At 45.6% G+C, this 12,977-nt stretch overlaps 2 protein-coding genes and 1 long non-coding RNA gene across 6 annotated transcripts; 1 reads left to right on the top strand and 2 right to left on the bottom strand.

Moving 5' to 3' along the window:
- Positions 1-5,770: 5,770 nt before the first annotated feature.
- LOC130458761 (cell surface glycoprotein 1-like) lies at positions 5,771-9,144 on the bottom strand. Of its 4 annotated transcripts, none has more exons than XM_056825381.1 (7): positions 9,011-9,144; positions 8,722-8,935; positions 8,615-8,642; positions 8,298-8,532; positions 8,104-8,159; positions 7,955-8,016; positions 6,799-7,869 (listed from the first exon to the last, which is right to left on the bottom strand). In XM_056825381.1, exons 1-7 carry the CDS (start codon positions 9,112-9,114, stop codon positions 6,871-6,873), a joined length of 1,698 nt encoding a protein of 565 aa, XP_056681359.1. In that variant the 5' UTR covers positions 9,115-9,144; the 3' UTR covers positions 6,799-6,870. The 4 variants fall into 4 exon arrangements, with proteins under 4 accessions (XP_056681361.1, XP_056681359.1, XP_056681360.1 ...); XM_056825382.1 differs by having other exon boundaries at positions 8,104-8,138; XM_056825383.1 differs by lacking the exon at positions 7,955-8,016 and having other exon boundaries at positions 5,771-7,869; positions 8,298-8,642.
- A 109-nt stretch (positions 9,145-9,253) lies between these two features.
- LOC130458763 (acetylcholinesterase collagenic tail peptide-like) lies at positions 9,254-10,509 on the bottom strand. Its single transcript, XM_056825386.1, has 2 exons — positions 9,655-10,509; positions 9,254-9,561 (listed from the first exon to the last, which is right to left on the bottom strand). Exons 1-2 carry the CDS (start codon positions 10,325-10,327, stop codon positions 9,254-9,256), a joined length of 981 nt encoding a protein of 326 aa, XP_056681364.1. The 5' UTR covers positions 10,328-10,509.
- On the top strand, positions 10,321-10,848 carry LOC130458764 (uncharacterized). Its single transcript, XR_008918156.1, has 2 exons — positions 10,321-10,456; positions 10,503-10,848. It is a non-coding gene; the product is annotated as an uncharacterized LOC130458764 (long non-coding RNA).
- The last annotated feature ends 2,129 nt before the right edge of the window (positions 10,849-12,977 follow it).

Below are 12,977 nucleotides of genomic sequence, written 5' to 3'. Positions count from 1 at the left end.
TGGTGTCACTAGAATCCTTACTTGAACAAATCTTGTGGTGAGTGATTAAGGACTGACTGATCTTTCTCTTAGGGCTTAAGGCCTGGGTTGGCCAGAGCTGCCCTGGGCTAGCCTATCCTTTTCTCATTATTTCCTTTTTCTCTCTTTCTTTAATTCCTCATTGGATGAATTAAAATCTCTATAAAACCCAGTTGATTTGGGTATATTTCATAATTGGGAATATTTCCCTGGTGACCACCTTATATATTTGATTTTAAAACAAGACACTGTCTTGAAACCATATTTTCTGCGGTCACAATTTACTCAACCACTCTTATATCTACAACAATTTATGTCTTCCACTATTTTAATCATTACAGTTTATGGCTGACCACGAGGTTGGTGAGAAAACCCTCAAAAAGTTTCTGTGAAATCTTTTTCCTTTCTCTCTTTGATTTATTACTTGCTCTATCAGTCAGTTTTGTTTTCTTTTTTTTTAACTTGACTTCAAAAATACAGCTGCAAGAACGGGTGAGTAAAAAACCTTTTTGAATCTCCTTAAATTAAGCTATTTTAGATCTTAGCAACAGGGTCCTAAGGTCCTGGCTAGCAGCTGCCTAAATTAGGACCAGAAAAACCTGGGAAAGCTTTTGGCCTTGTCCTGCTTCCCACGTGTTTACTTTAGAAATATGTGGTTACAGCCAGTTCACAACATACTTAACAACTGGCTATTCAGCTCTATGACCAAGCTTGTAAAATTCGCATTCTTTGTCTCTCTGAAATTTCTCATACCATGCGATTTATGGCAAAATATAATCAACACAGTACTCCCCCTTGGATTTTGATTGTTATAGCTGTAATATTGTATTTCCTTAAAAAACCCACTTCTCAGTCAAACCAACGGAATGTTCCTTCTACTACTCAACAAAATGCAGAACTAAATACTCGGCTTGAGCTTATAGAGGAAAGTCAGGGAGAGATTGTAGCTTTCATAAGAAACATTAAAAGAGAGTTAAGAACATTATCAAAATCTCTGTCCCAACTTGCTCTGGACATTAACCCTCCTAGCCAACCCACTGCTCCTCCTGCTCTTAGGAAAGCGATGAGATGTCAGGCAAAATGCACTTTGAAATTCTAATTAGGAACCCAAGTTATTGAAAATTGATCATCTACATCCATGTATAGATTATGTTCCTGGCAATGCCTATGTAGACATTATGTTCCAACTGCCATTGCTGTAGTTACATGTTAATATCATTATTGATCATTAGTCCTTGAACTCCATCTTCTTGGGGAATATCTTTATGGGGATTCTTTCTGGCTCTCTAATACCAGTCCCAGAATTCAGGCAGGCCACTGGATTCGTGGTTTATTAGCTTCCACTTCAAGTACTGGAAGACGTTCTGGTATATGAAAGTAAAGCCTCAGAGGTAAACTGAGTGCTCTAGGTTGGACAATGTCTGTGGACGCGCAGTTGTTGACCCTCCTGGGTGGAATAGGTTATTGCACACATACATGGAGCAAGGGCAAAGTATTCCCTCAGTTTCCCCTTTTGGAGTATGTATTGAAAATAGGAAAAAATACACACTAATAAGCTTGTAGTAAAAGCAGATGGAATATTATTCATTGACAACTAGGAAAAATAAGTCACATCAAACTCTATATGAACAAGAAGCTGTAGAAATTGCTTCTACATCGAAAGCAAATCAAGTTTCTGTTAATCCAAACGTTGGTTTGGTGGAATGAATTTTGCAAACATTGGTTATGGTATATTCTGGGTTATTCTATTGAATGGTTCATTTACCCAGAAGCAGAGATTTAAATAAGGCTCATATAAGAAACACGCAGCCAGAAGGTGCAAGGTCACTTCATTAGCTTCATTCTTATTATGTCTACTACAAATCAGAATGTCATGTCTTTGGGAACATTGATACTTGAATTGATGTTTGCACTGCTGTTTGGAAAATGTAAAAGATGCGAATATATTTGGTATGCGATTCAAAAACAACAAAAAGGGGATAAGAGAGAAAGTATTTTAAGAACATTTTTATACCATTTTATATCACTTTTCATTCTATTGATCAATCTTGATTTGATGCTCTCACTTTATTTTCTCTGAATACTTAGAACTTAGTGGAAAATTTGATATCCAATCACAGAAAGCAAGAGAAACATAAAAAGGGAAATATGAAAGAAAGGGAAAAGGAGATAAATCTTATCTTTTTCTTTAAGTCAAACTCTCTTCTATAAGGACTACATTTACATCAAATTATATATATTAATATGTGGGGAAAATGTAATGTATAAATAGGGGGTAAAGAAAGACCAAATAGAATAAGCTTTCTCACACAAAGATTCACATGGGAAGGGGAGGGGAAGAAAACTCCTATAAGAAGGAGAGGAAGAGAGGGGTTTTTTACTTAAACCTTAATCTCAGGGAAATCAACTCTGAGAGGGAAAAACATCCAGATCCATTGGGATCATGAATTCTATCTTACCCAACAAGGGTAGGGAGAAGAGAAAACCAAGGGGGGGATGGGGGGGATGGGGGAGAGGGTAAACAAAAAGGGAGGGAAAGAGAGGGGGGAGGGGGAGGGAACAAAAAGGGAGGGACTAAAAAGGGAAACATCAAGGGAGGGGACAAGGGGGACTGATTCAAAGTAAATCACTGGACTAAAAGGTAGAGCCGAAGAAGAAAAGGTTAGAATTAGGGAAGGATATCAAAATGCCAGGGAGTCCACAAATGACAATCATAACTTTGAACGTGAATGGGATGAACTCACCCATAAAACGTAGACGAATAGCAGAATGGATTAGAATCCAAAACCCTACCATATGTTGTCTTCAAGAAACACACATGAGGCGGGTTGACACCCACAAGGTCAGAATTAAAGGATGGAGTAAGACCTTCTGGGCCTCAACTGATAAAAAGAAGGCAGGAGTGTTAATCATGATATCTGATAAAGCCAAAGCAAAATTAGACCTGATCAAAAGGGATAGAGAAGGTAATTATATTTTGTTAAAAGGGACTCTAGACAATGAGGAAATATCATTAATCAACATGTATGCACCAAATAACATAGCACCCAAATTTCTAATGGAGAAACTAGGAGAATTGAAGGAAGAAATAGACAGTAAAACCATATTAGTGGGAGACTTAAACCAACCATTATCAAATTTAGATAAATCAAATCAAAAAATAAATAAGAAAGAGGTAAAAGAAGTGAATGAAATCTTAGAAAAATTAGAATTAATAGACATATGGAGAAAAATAAATAGGGATAAAAAGGAATACACCTTCTTCTCAGCACCACATGGCACATTCACAAAAATTGACCATACATTAGGTCACAGAAACATAGCACACAAATGCAGGAAAGTAGAAATAGTGAATGCAGCCTTCTCAGATCACAAGGCAATAAAAATAATGATTAGTAATGGTACATGGAAAACCAAATCTAAAACCAATTGGAAATTAAACAATATGATACTCCAAAACCGTTTAGGTTAAAGAAGAAGTCATAGAAACAATTAATAATTTCATCAAGGAAAATGACAATGGCGAGACATCCTTTCAAACCTTTTGGGATGCACCCAAAGCGGTAATCAGAGGTAAATTCATATCCCTGAATGCTTATATTAACAAACAAGGGAGAGCAGAGATCAATCAACTGGAAATGCAAATGAAAAAACTCGAAAGCGATCAAAACCAAACTAGAAATCCTAAAAATTAAGGGAGAAATTAATAAAATCGAAAGTGATAGAACTATTGATTTAATAAATAAGACAAGAAGCTGGTACTTTGAAAAAACAAACAAAATAGACAAAGTACTGGTCAATCTAATTAAAAAAAGGAAGGAAGAAAAGCAAATTAACAGCATTAAAGGTGAAAAGGGGGACAGCACCTCCGATGAAGAGGAAAGTAAGGCAATCATTAGAAATTACTTTGCCCAATTATATGGCAATAAATACACCAATTTAGGAGAAATGGATGAATATATACAAAAACACAAACTGCCTAGACTAACAGAAGAGGAAATAGAATTCTTAAATAATCCCATATCAGAAAATGAAATCCAACAAGCCATCAAAGAACTTCCTAAGAAAAAATCCCCAGGGCCTGATGAATTCACCAGTGAATTCTATCAAACATTCAGAGAACAGTTAATCCCAATACTATACAAACTATTTGACATAATAAGCAAAGAGGGAGTTCTACCACACTCCTTTTACGACACAAACATGGTACTGATTCCAAAACCAGGCAGGGCAAAAACAGAGAAAGAAAACTATAGGCCAATCTCCCTAATGAATATAGATGCAAAAATCTTAAATAGGATACTAGCAAAAAGACTCCAGCAAGTAATCAGAAGGATCATTCACCATGATCAAGTAGGATTCATACCAGGGATGCAGGGCTGGTTCAACATTAGGAAAACCATCCACATAATTGACCACATCAACAAGCAAACTACCAAGAACCACATGATTATCTCAATTGAGATGCAGAAAAAGCCTTTGATAAAATACAACACCCATTCCTATTAAAAACACTAGAAAGCATAGGAATAAAAGGGTCATTCCTAAAAATAATAAACAGTATATATCTAAAACCATCAGCTAATATCATCTGCAATGGGGATAAACTAGATGCATTCCCAGTAAGATCAGGAGTGAAACAAGGATGCCCATTATCACCTCTACTATTTGACATTGTACTAGAAACACTAGCAGTAGCAATTAGAGAAGATAAAGGAATTGAAGGCATCAAAATAGGCAAGGAGGAGACCAAGTTATCACTCTTTGCGGATGACATGATGGTCTACTTAAAGAATCCTAGAGATTCAACCAAAAAGCTAATGGAAATAATCAACAACTTTAGCAAAGTTGCAGGATACAAAATAAACCCACATAAATCATCAGCTTTTCTATATATCTCCAACACAGCTCAGCAGCAAGAACTAGAAGGAGAAATCCCATTCAAAATCACCTTAGACAAAATAAAATACCTAGGAATCTACCTCCCGAGACAAACACAGGAACTATATGAACACAAACTACAAAACACTCGCCACACAACTAAAACTAGACTTGAGCAAACGGAAAAACATTAACTGCTCATGGATAGGACGAGCCAATATAATAAAAATGACCATCCTACCCAAACTTATTTATCTATTTAGTGCCATACCCATTGAACAACCAAAATACTTCTTCACTGATTTAGAAAAAACCATAACAAAGTTCATTTGGAAGAACAAAAGATCAAGGATATCCAGGGAAATAATGAAAAAAAACACATATGATGGGGGCCTTGCTATATTACAAAGCATCAGTCATCAAAACAATTTGGTACTGGCTAAGAAACAGAAAGGAAGATCAGTGGAATAGACTGGGGGAAAGTGACCTCAGCAAGACAGTATACGATAAACCCAAAGATCCCAGCTTTTGGGACAAAAATCCACTATTCGATAAAATCTGCTGGGAAAGTTGGAAGACAGTGTGGGAGAGACTAGGAATAGATCAACACCTCACACCCTACACCAAGATAAATTCAAAATGGGTGAGTGACTTAAACATAAAGAAGGAAACCATAAGTAAATTGGGTAAACACAGAATAGTATACATATCAGACCTTTGGGAGGGGAAAGGCTTTAAAACCAAGCAAGACATAGAAAGAATCACAAAATGTAAAATAATTTTGACTACATCAAACTAAAAAGCTTTTGTACAAACAAAACCAATGTAACTAAAATCAGAAGGGAAACAACAAATTGGGAAAAAATCTTCATAGAAACCTCTGACAAAGGTTTAATTACTCATATTTATAAAGAGCTAAATCAATTGTACAAAAAAAAATCAAGCCATTCTCCAATTGATAAATGGGCAAGGGACATGGATAGGCAGTTCTCAGATAAAGAAATCAAAACTATTAACAAGCACATGAAGAAGTGCTCTAAATCTCGTATAATCAGAGAGATGCAAATCAAAATAACTCTGAGGTATCACCTCACGCCTAGCAGATTGGCTAACAGGACAGCAAAGGAAAGTAATGAATGCTGGAGGGGATGTGGCAAAGTAGGGACATTAATTCATTGCTGGTGGAGTTGAGAACTGATCCAGCCATTCTGGAGGGCAATTTGGAATGATGCCCAAAGGGAGCTAATAGACTGTCTACCCTTTGATCCAGCCATAGCACTGCTGGGTCTGTACCCCAAAGAGATAATGGGGAAAAAGACTTGTACAAGAATATTCATAGCTGCGCTCTTTGTGGTGGCCCCAAACTGGAAAACGAGGGGATGCCCTTCAATTGGGGAATGGCTGAACAAACTGTGGTATATGTTGGTGATGGAATTCTATTGTGCTAAAAGGAATAATAAAGTGGAGAAGTTCCATGGAGACTGGAACAACCTCCAGGAAGTGATGCAGAGCGAGAGGAGCAGAACCAGGAGAACATCGTACACAGAGACTAATACACTGTGGTATAATCGAAGGTAATGGACTTCTCCATTAGTGGCGGTGTAATGTCCCTGAACAACTTGCAGGGATCCAGGAGAAAAAAAAACACCATTCATAAGCAAAGGATAAACTATGGGAGTGGAAACACCGAGGAAAAGCAACTGCCTGAATACAGCGGTTGAGGGGACATGACAGAGGAGAGACTCTAAATGAACACTCCAATGCAAATACTATCAACAAAGCAATGGGTTCAAATCAAGAAAACATGTAATAACCAGTGGACTTACGCATTGGCTATGGGGGGTGGGGGTGGGGGGAGGAAAAGAAAATGATCTATGTCTTTAATGAATAATGCTTGGAAATAATCAAATAAAATATATTTAAAAAAAATAAAAAAAAAATCTAATGCAGTTAGGTGGCCTGGGCAGGGGATTAGCTGGAGCCCCTGGTACAGGTGCAGACCACCTTTTTGCCCTGTTGCCATGCTCTGGTGAGCCAGCTCGGTGGCTTCTGGATAGCCTTCCTCAGAGCCTTGAAACTGGCGCAGGGCTGTGAGGCCTGGGTGGGCTCCGGACCGTCCCTCGGGTTGTCCTTGGGCTGCTCTGTGGCGACCCCGGCGGCTTCCGGAGGCTGGCAGCGGACCCACCCGAACCGCCAGGCATCCCAGGCCTCAATTTTTTTTAAAAGACCTTCGGCCAGTGTTCTGGGCTCCCCTAAGGTTTCCCGAACCTTAACCCGCAGTGGCGGCTCCTGCATGCTCGGGCATTTGCACAGCCTTCGGGGCTGTGGCTGCTCTTGGGGGAGCTGCTGCCATTTTGAATGGTGGTGGTGGTGTTTTGAGTGGTGGTGGTGCCTCTTGGAATGGCGCCTCTCTTGGGGGCCCTCTTGGGGCTGCGGCTGCAGCTGGTCTTGGGGGAGCTCCTGGGGCTGCAGCTGGTCTTGGGGGAGCTCCTGGGGCTGCGGCTGCTCTTGGGGGAGCTCCTGGGGCTGCGGCTGGTCTTGGGGGAGCTCTTGGGGCTGCGGCTGCTCTTGGGGGAGCTCCTGGGGCTGCGGCTGGTCTTGGGGGAGCTCCTGGGGCTGCGGCTGCTCTTGGGGGAGCTCCTGGGGCTGCGGCTGGTCTTGGGGGAGCTCCTGGGGCTGCGGCTGGTCTTGGGGGAGCTCCTGGGGCTGCGGCTGGTCTTGGGGGAGCTCTTGGGGCTGCGGCTGGTCTTGGGGGAGCTCCTGGGGCTGCGGCTGGTCTTGGGGGAACTCCTGGGGCTGCGGCTGCTCTTGGGGGAGCTCCTGGGGCTGCGGCTGCTCTTGGGGGAGCTCCTGGGGCTGCGGCTGCTCTTGGGGGAGCGGCAGCTTGTTGGCAGTGCCCGGCTCCTGGGGGTGCTCTTGGGAGGGTGGCCTGGAGGGCCCTGAAGAGGACGTCTCCGCTGGTGAGGCAGCCTGGCAAGGGCAGGGGGGAGGAGTCACGCCGGGCCTCTGGGCCGGGCCCAGCTGGCCTGACAGTCAGTCCCAGCCTCCCTAGTACCTTAGACAGGTGAGACCCGGAAATTGTGGAGAACAGAGTCCGGATGGTGACTCTCGGCTGCCCTGGGGGGGATTCGGGACCGGGTTAGGCCTCCGGAAGAGCCCCGAGCCAGAGAGCAGGGGAGCAGGGGGGAGGGGGGCGTCCTTTACCTTCCACTTCCACTAGGCTCCCCGGGGTGCTCCTCCTGAAAAGGGTGGGCTCTGATCTAAGGAAGCAACCCACCGCACTCTGGCCTGCTGGGTGTCCAGGACCAGCCCTCCCTCTCCTCCAGGCCCTTGTGCCCGCCCCCGCCCCCGCCCCCGCCCCTTCCCCCCCGCCCCCGCACGCTTGGGGCCACGCCCACTTCTGCTGCTCTTCTCTCCTGACTGGGAGCTTCTGCTGGGACCGGAAGGACATGGGGGCGGCTTCCGCTCTCGACATCACTTCCGGGAGGGCCGGGGCGCTCTGCTGGTCCATCAGTTGGGAGAGCGGCCCAGGGTAGTGCAGTGCTTTGTCCCAGGTCCAGCCCGGGCTCCCCTTGGTCCTCGGGACGGGGTACTGGGGAGGGAAGGCCACCTCCTTCCGTTTGGGGGGGGCCTCTGTGGAGGGACCAGAAGGGCCTCAGAAACCCAGAGCCAGGCGGAGGCGCCGGGGCAGGAGGCAGGAGGAGGGTTTTCTCACCCGCTGCGGACATCGGGGCGCTCTCGTCCTGGGGGAGAGGAAGAGTGGGGGTCACGGGCCGCCCGCGCCGCCTCCCGGCGTCAGAGGGGGCTCCGGGCGGCCCTCACCTGGGCGGCCTGCTCGTCGGGGCTCCGGGCCCAGGCCGGGATGGGCCCCTGCATCAGGAAGATCAGGAAGCGCCAGCGGTTGAACAGGAGGCAGCCCTCGGCCGGCTCGGCCACCAGCCTCAGGTAGAAACTGCGGCCGGAGGCCAGGCGGAGCTTCAGCCTCCATCCGGCCTCGCTGTGGACAAACAGGCGGACCAGCTGTGCCGGCAGCAGCCTGTGGGGAGCACGGGGTGAGCCGGGCCCGGCACAGAGAGGGGGGCAGGCAGGCAGGGCCGGGCCGCCCGGTCACCTGGTGAGCTCCAGCCGCGGAGGCTGCTTCTTGCTTTGGACGGGCCGGGCCAGCAGGACGAGGTCCGGGAGCAGGAGCCCCGGGAAGGAGGAGGCCACCGCCATGGTCACCGGGTTCTCCTTCTTGTGCAGGAAGACAGGCTCCCCCTTGTTGGTGACCTGGGGAGGCCGGGGCGGGGCAGCCGGGAGCACCCTGACCTCCGCCTGGCGCCCCCCACCGCCCCTCCCTCCCCCCCGCCGCCCCCTACCACCCCTGCCATCCCCCACAGCCCCCGCCCCCACGGCCCCCTGCCACCCCCTCACTGCCTCCCACTACCCCCCCCCCCTCCCGCCGCCGCCTCCCAGCCCTCCCCCGTCCTCCCCCAGCCGGGCCCATCGGCCTGCCTGGGGTCACCTGCAGAAAGTCACTCTCGAACATGGCCGTGAACGGCCCGAGGGGCGGGTAGTTGCCCTCCGCCACGGCTCTCTGTAGAGGGCCAGGCTTGGGGAAGCACAGCGGGAAGGATAGTTCCGCTTCCACTTCCGGCAGGTGGAGCTCTCCGGGCAGAACAACTGCGAGCAGGGAGGAAGCAGGCCGGAGCTGGGGGCTGGCCGGCCCCCGCGGGCTCCCCTGCATCCCTGCAGCCCCCCAGGCCGGGGCCCCACCTGGTGAGGGTTTCCGGGGTTTCATTGGGCTCAGGGAGTCTCGGTGCGCCTGAAGATCAGGGCTCTGGGGTGGGGGTGGAGGGGGCTGCTGGAGGAGGGCCAGGATACTCTCTGCGGGGAGGGCAGACTGGCTATGGCTCTCTGGGACAGCTGAGCTAAGAAGGGGCAGCCTCGCAGGCGTAACACAGCCAGGAGGCCCCCGTTGTGACCTCATGCATGGGTCAGGAGGGTCAGGGGGGGCCAGCTGGCAGCATTCCCCGGGTCCCATGCAAGGCAGGACAAGGAAGAAGGGGGCAGCACCCCGGAGGAAGGTCCTCTCCAGCCCCTGGACACAAAGGGGGTGTGGGGGGGCCACCCGAAAGTTTGGGCCTGTCTCAGGAGGCGCCCCGGGGCCTTTCCTGCAGAGCTCAGAGCCAAAGCCCAAGGCCCGCTGCTCAGCTAGCTCTGGAGAGGGAAGGACAGGCAGCCCACATTCTAGGCAGGGGCTCTGGGGAAAGCTCTGAAGTCTTTGAGCAGGGCTGTAGCTTGAGGCTGTTGCAGCCTCCCCAGGCCCCCTTTGCCTTTTCAGGGGAACCTCCAGGAGCCACCAGGGCCCCCTATAAAGGGACTCTGGAGAGCCGGGCCACAGGCTGTTGCTCTCCCTGAGGTGCCTTTGGCCCAGCATGATCTCCATGCTCTGGGCCTGACTCTCCCTGACTAGTCCTGGACAGTGAGAGGGTTAGAGTGGATCTGGAGCCCCGGAACCCTCGGCTTACCCTAGAGGGGTGTGAACCTTAAAAATTCTCAGACCCTACTTCATAAGGTTAAGATTGTAAACCTTAAAAAATTCCCAGACCCTACTTCATAAGGTTGGGTTAAGACCATTCCCCATTGGGACCATTCCTCATTTGGGCAGTGAAGGTACTTGATCAGGAATGTGAGAACTCTACTTCACCATACTTAAGCATGCTTTAGGGGAAGATAAAGTTGTAAACTCTTTGCTGAACAATGAAAAGTATTTAAACCCATTCTTATAGTAAGACAAAAAGTTCTTAAGCTATGCCTATTTTTGGATATAATACAAAAGGGTGCTAAGTACCTATAAAGGTCAGGCAAGTTGTGAATTTACAAGGAGCAAAGAGGTGAGAAACTTACTCAGAAGTTTTCTGGTGTGAACTTAATAAAAAAATTTAAGCCGCCTTAGGTGTGAACTAAGAATGGTCTGTCCTTTGAAAAACGTCTATTGTGATTGGTAGATGGAAGAACTTAGGGGAGGTGACATAGGAGAAAATTCCCTTTAAATATGTAATGGGGAAATTTAAGGCTTCTGGGAGAAGGTTATAATATAGTAATGGTTACAAATGTGGCTACAAGATTTATATAATATTTAACAATGGCCGCCAAGGAATTTACTTATGAAATTCCTAAAATGAAACACTCAAGTCAGAATGAGGTTTATAAAGGTTTAATCACATTGGGAGTAGGGAAAAGGTTAGGGAGAGAAAGAGAGAAGAGAAAAGGGAAAGAGGCTACTCAACCTCTGACCAAGGCAGAGGGAGTTTAGGCCTAAAGGCCCAGGTGGAAAGAACCAGTCCTTAACTCACGTGACCGATCTGAAGGAAAGCTGTCTGCGGGCGTCCTCTCTCTCCAAGCTCCTAACACCAACCCCCTCTCTAGCTCTCCCCACAGGAAGTTCCGCGAATCTCAGAGGCTGTTCCCTACCTCACTTCCTGTGTCTCACAAATCCAATGGTTGGCTCTAGCTTGGCTTAGGACAGCCCAGGTGGGCAGTTAGTTATTTCTGATTTGTCATTGACTAGCGCATGCCCGTGTAGTGTGGGTGTGCACAATTTTTGGGTGCTAGACCAAAATGGAGACTTTTAAAATTCACAATCCCCCCTGATGATGATTGGGAGACTAGTCTCCCCAATTGATCACTAAACATAAGCATACTGCACCCCAAAAATTTCTAACTATATGTGTATACAAAAATTTTTTTACCCACTAAGAGGAAAATTATAATAGTTGTAAATATGGGGAAATAGAGGAGAGAGAAGGACAGCAAACCAATGTTTTGCTGGGCGCATTGACAAAAGCCAATTAGGGGGCAGTCCCCTTTGGCATAAGAGTGTACATTCAAAGAATGTTCAATCAACCACACCCCAAGGTTCATTCTGGATCTTCCTGTAGTGAAAAGGTTTAGATATCTTTCTGCAAACAGTTCATTCTCTGGATTCAGTTAGTTAGCAAGCTTCTTCTCTGGAGATTTCTCTCTCGAACAAAATTTAAATCTTGGAATTGATGAAATACAATCCCCCCTGAAGAAAGTGTTGAAAAAACACTGAGTCCAGCTGAGGATTCAAGTTTTAGTTGTGGGGGTGTGTGAGTTAATTCAAAAGAAAAACAAAACAAAATGAAAATAAAATAAAAATTCAAAATCAGAAGAAGAAAAAAAGGGAAAAAATTAAGGGAAAAAATATAAACCCTTTATATATGCATATCTATATTAAAGAAGAATTCAAAATTAGTATCAAAATTCAAAAAAAATCTATGTATACAAAATTTGAGAAAGCAAGAATAAAAAAAAATTTTTTTTTTTCCACAGGCCTCTGTATTAGGGTCCAGTTAAGTAATTTCTAATCCCACAAGTCTGTAGGACAGAATGCAGTATATTTTACTTCCCCATTTGCAGCCCAGGCTACAGGAAGTTGCCATACTATAGGAGAGAAAAAAGAGGACCAGATTCTTATTTTATATCTAGGGAAGTGTCATTCCCTCGTCTGATTTTACCTTCGTTCTCAGGGATGGATGGAGCCAGGATGGTAGCCAACCTTAGGTACTTGTCTGTAGGTATTTTCACGAAGAGTGTGGATACAGGGAAGGCCTACATCTTAACGTCTGTCAAGTGTCGCAACCCCGAGTCTCACACTAGGTTCAAGTCCTTAGTATTGGCTTAGAAATGCATTAATCCTACCTGGATTGGTCTTTTGATTTTTAGACCTGTGAGCTCTTTTGGCATTATCCAGGTTATATCTGTGCTCCTTGTTTGATCTCATATCTAGAATCAGACATAAACATTAATCATAGTCCCACAACAATTATCAATAAATGGCAGGTTCCCATAGTCTAAAGCTGTTTGGGTGCGTATTAATAATAACAACAAGTATATATATATTTAAACTAATATTGTAGAATAAAAATTAATATTGATCATATGTACCTTAAGTACATAGAAATGAGAAAAAGGGAAAAAAATAAAATAATGTAAAAATAATAATAATAATAAAATAAGGAAAAGAGAAAAAAAAAAGGAAAAAAGGAAAAAAAATTAAATTTAGGAATTCA

Source organism: Monodelphis domestica, chromosome 4, assembly GCF_027887165.1.
Source record: "Monodelphis domestica isolate mMonDom1 chromosome 4, mMonDom1.pri, whole genome shotgun sequence".
NCBI lineage: Eukaryota > Metazoa > Chordata > Mammalia > Didelphimorphia > Didelphidae > Monodelphis > Monodelphis domestica.
The sequence above is the reverse complement of the archived record's forward strand: the minus strand, read 5'-3'. Positions and strand labels throughout refer to the sequence as shown.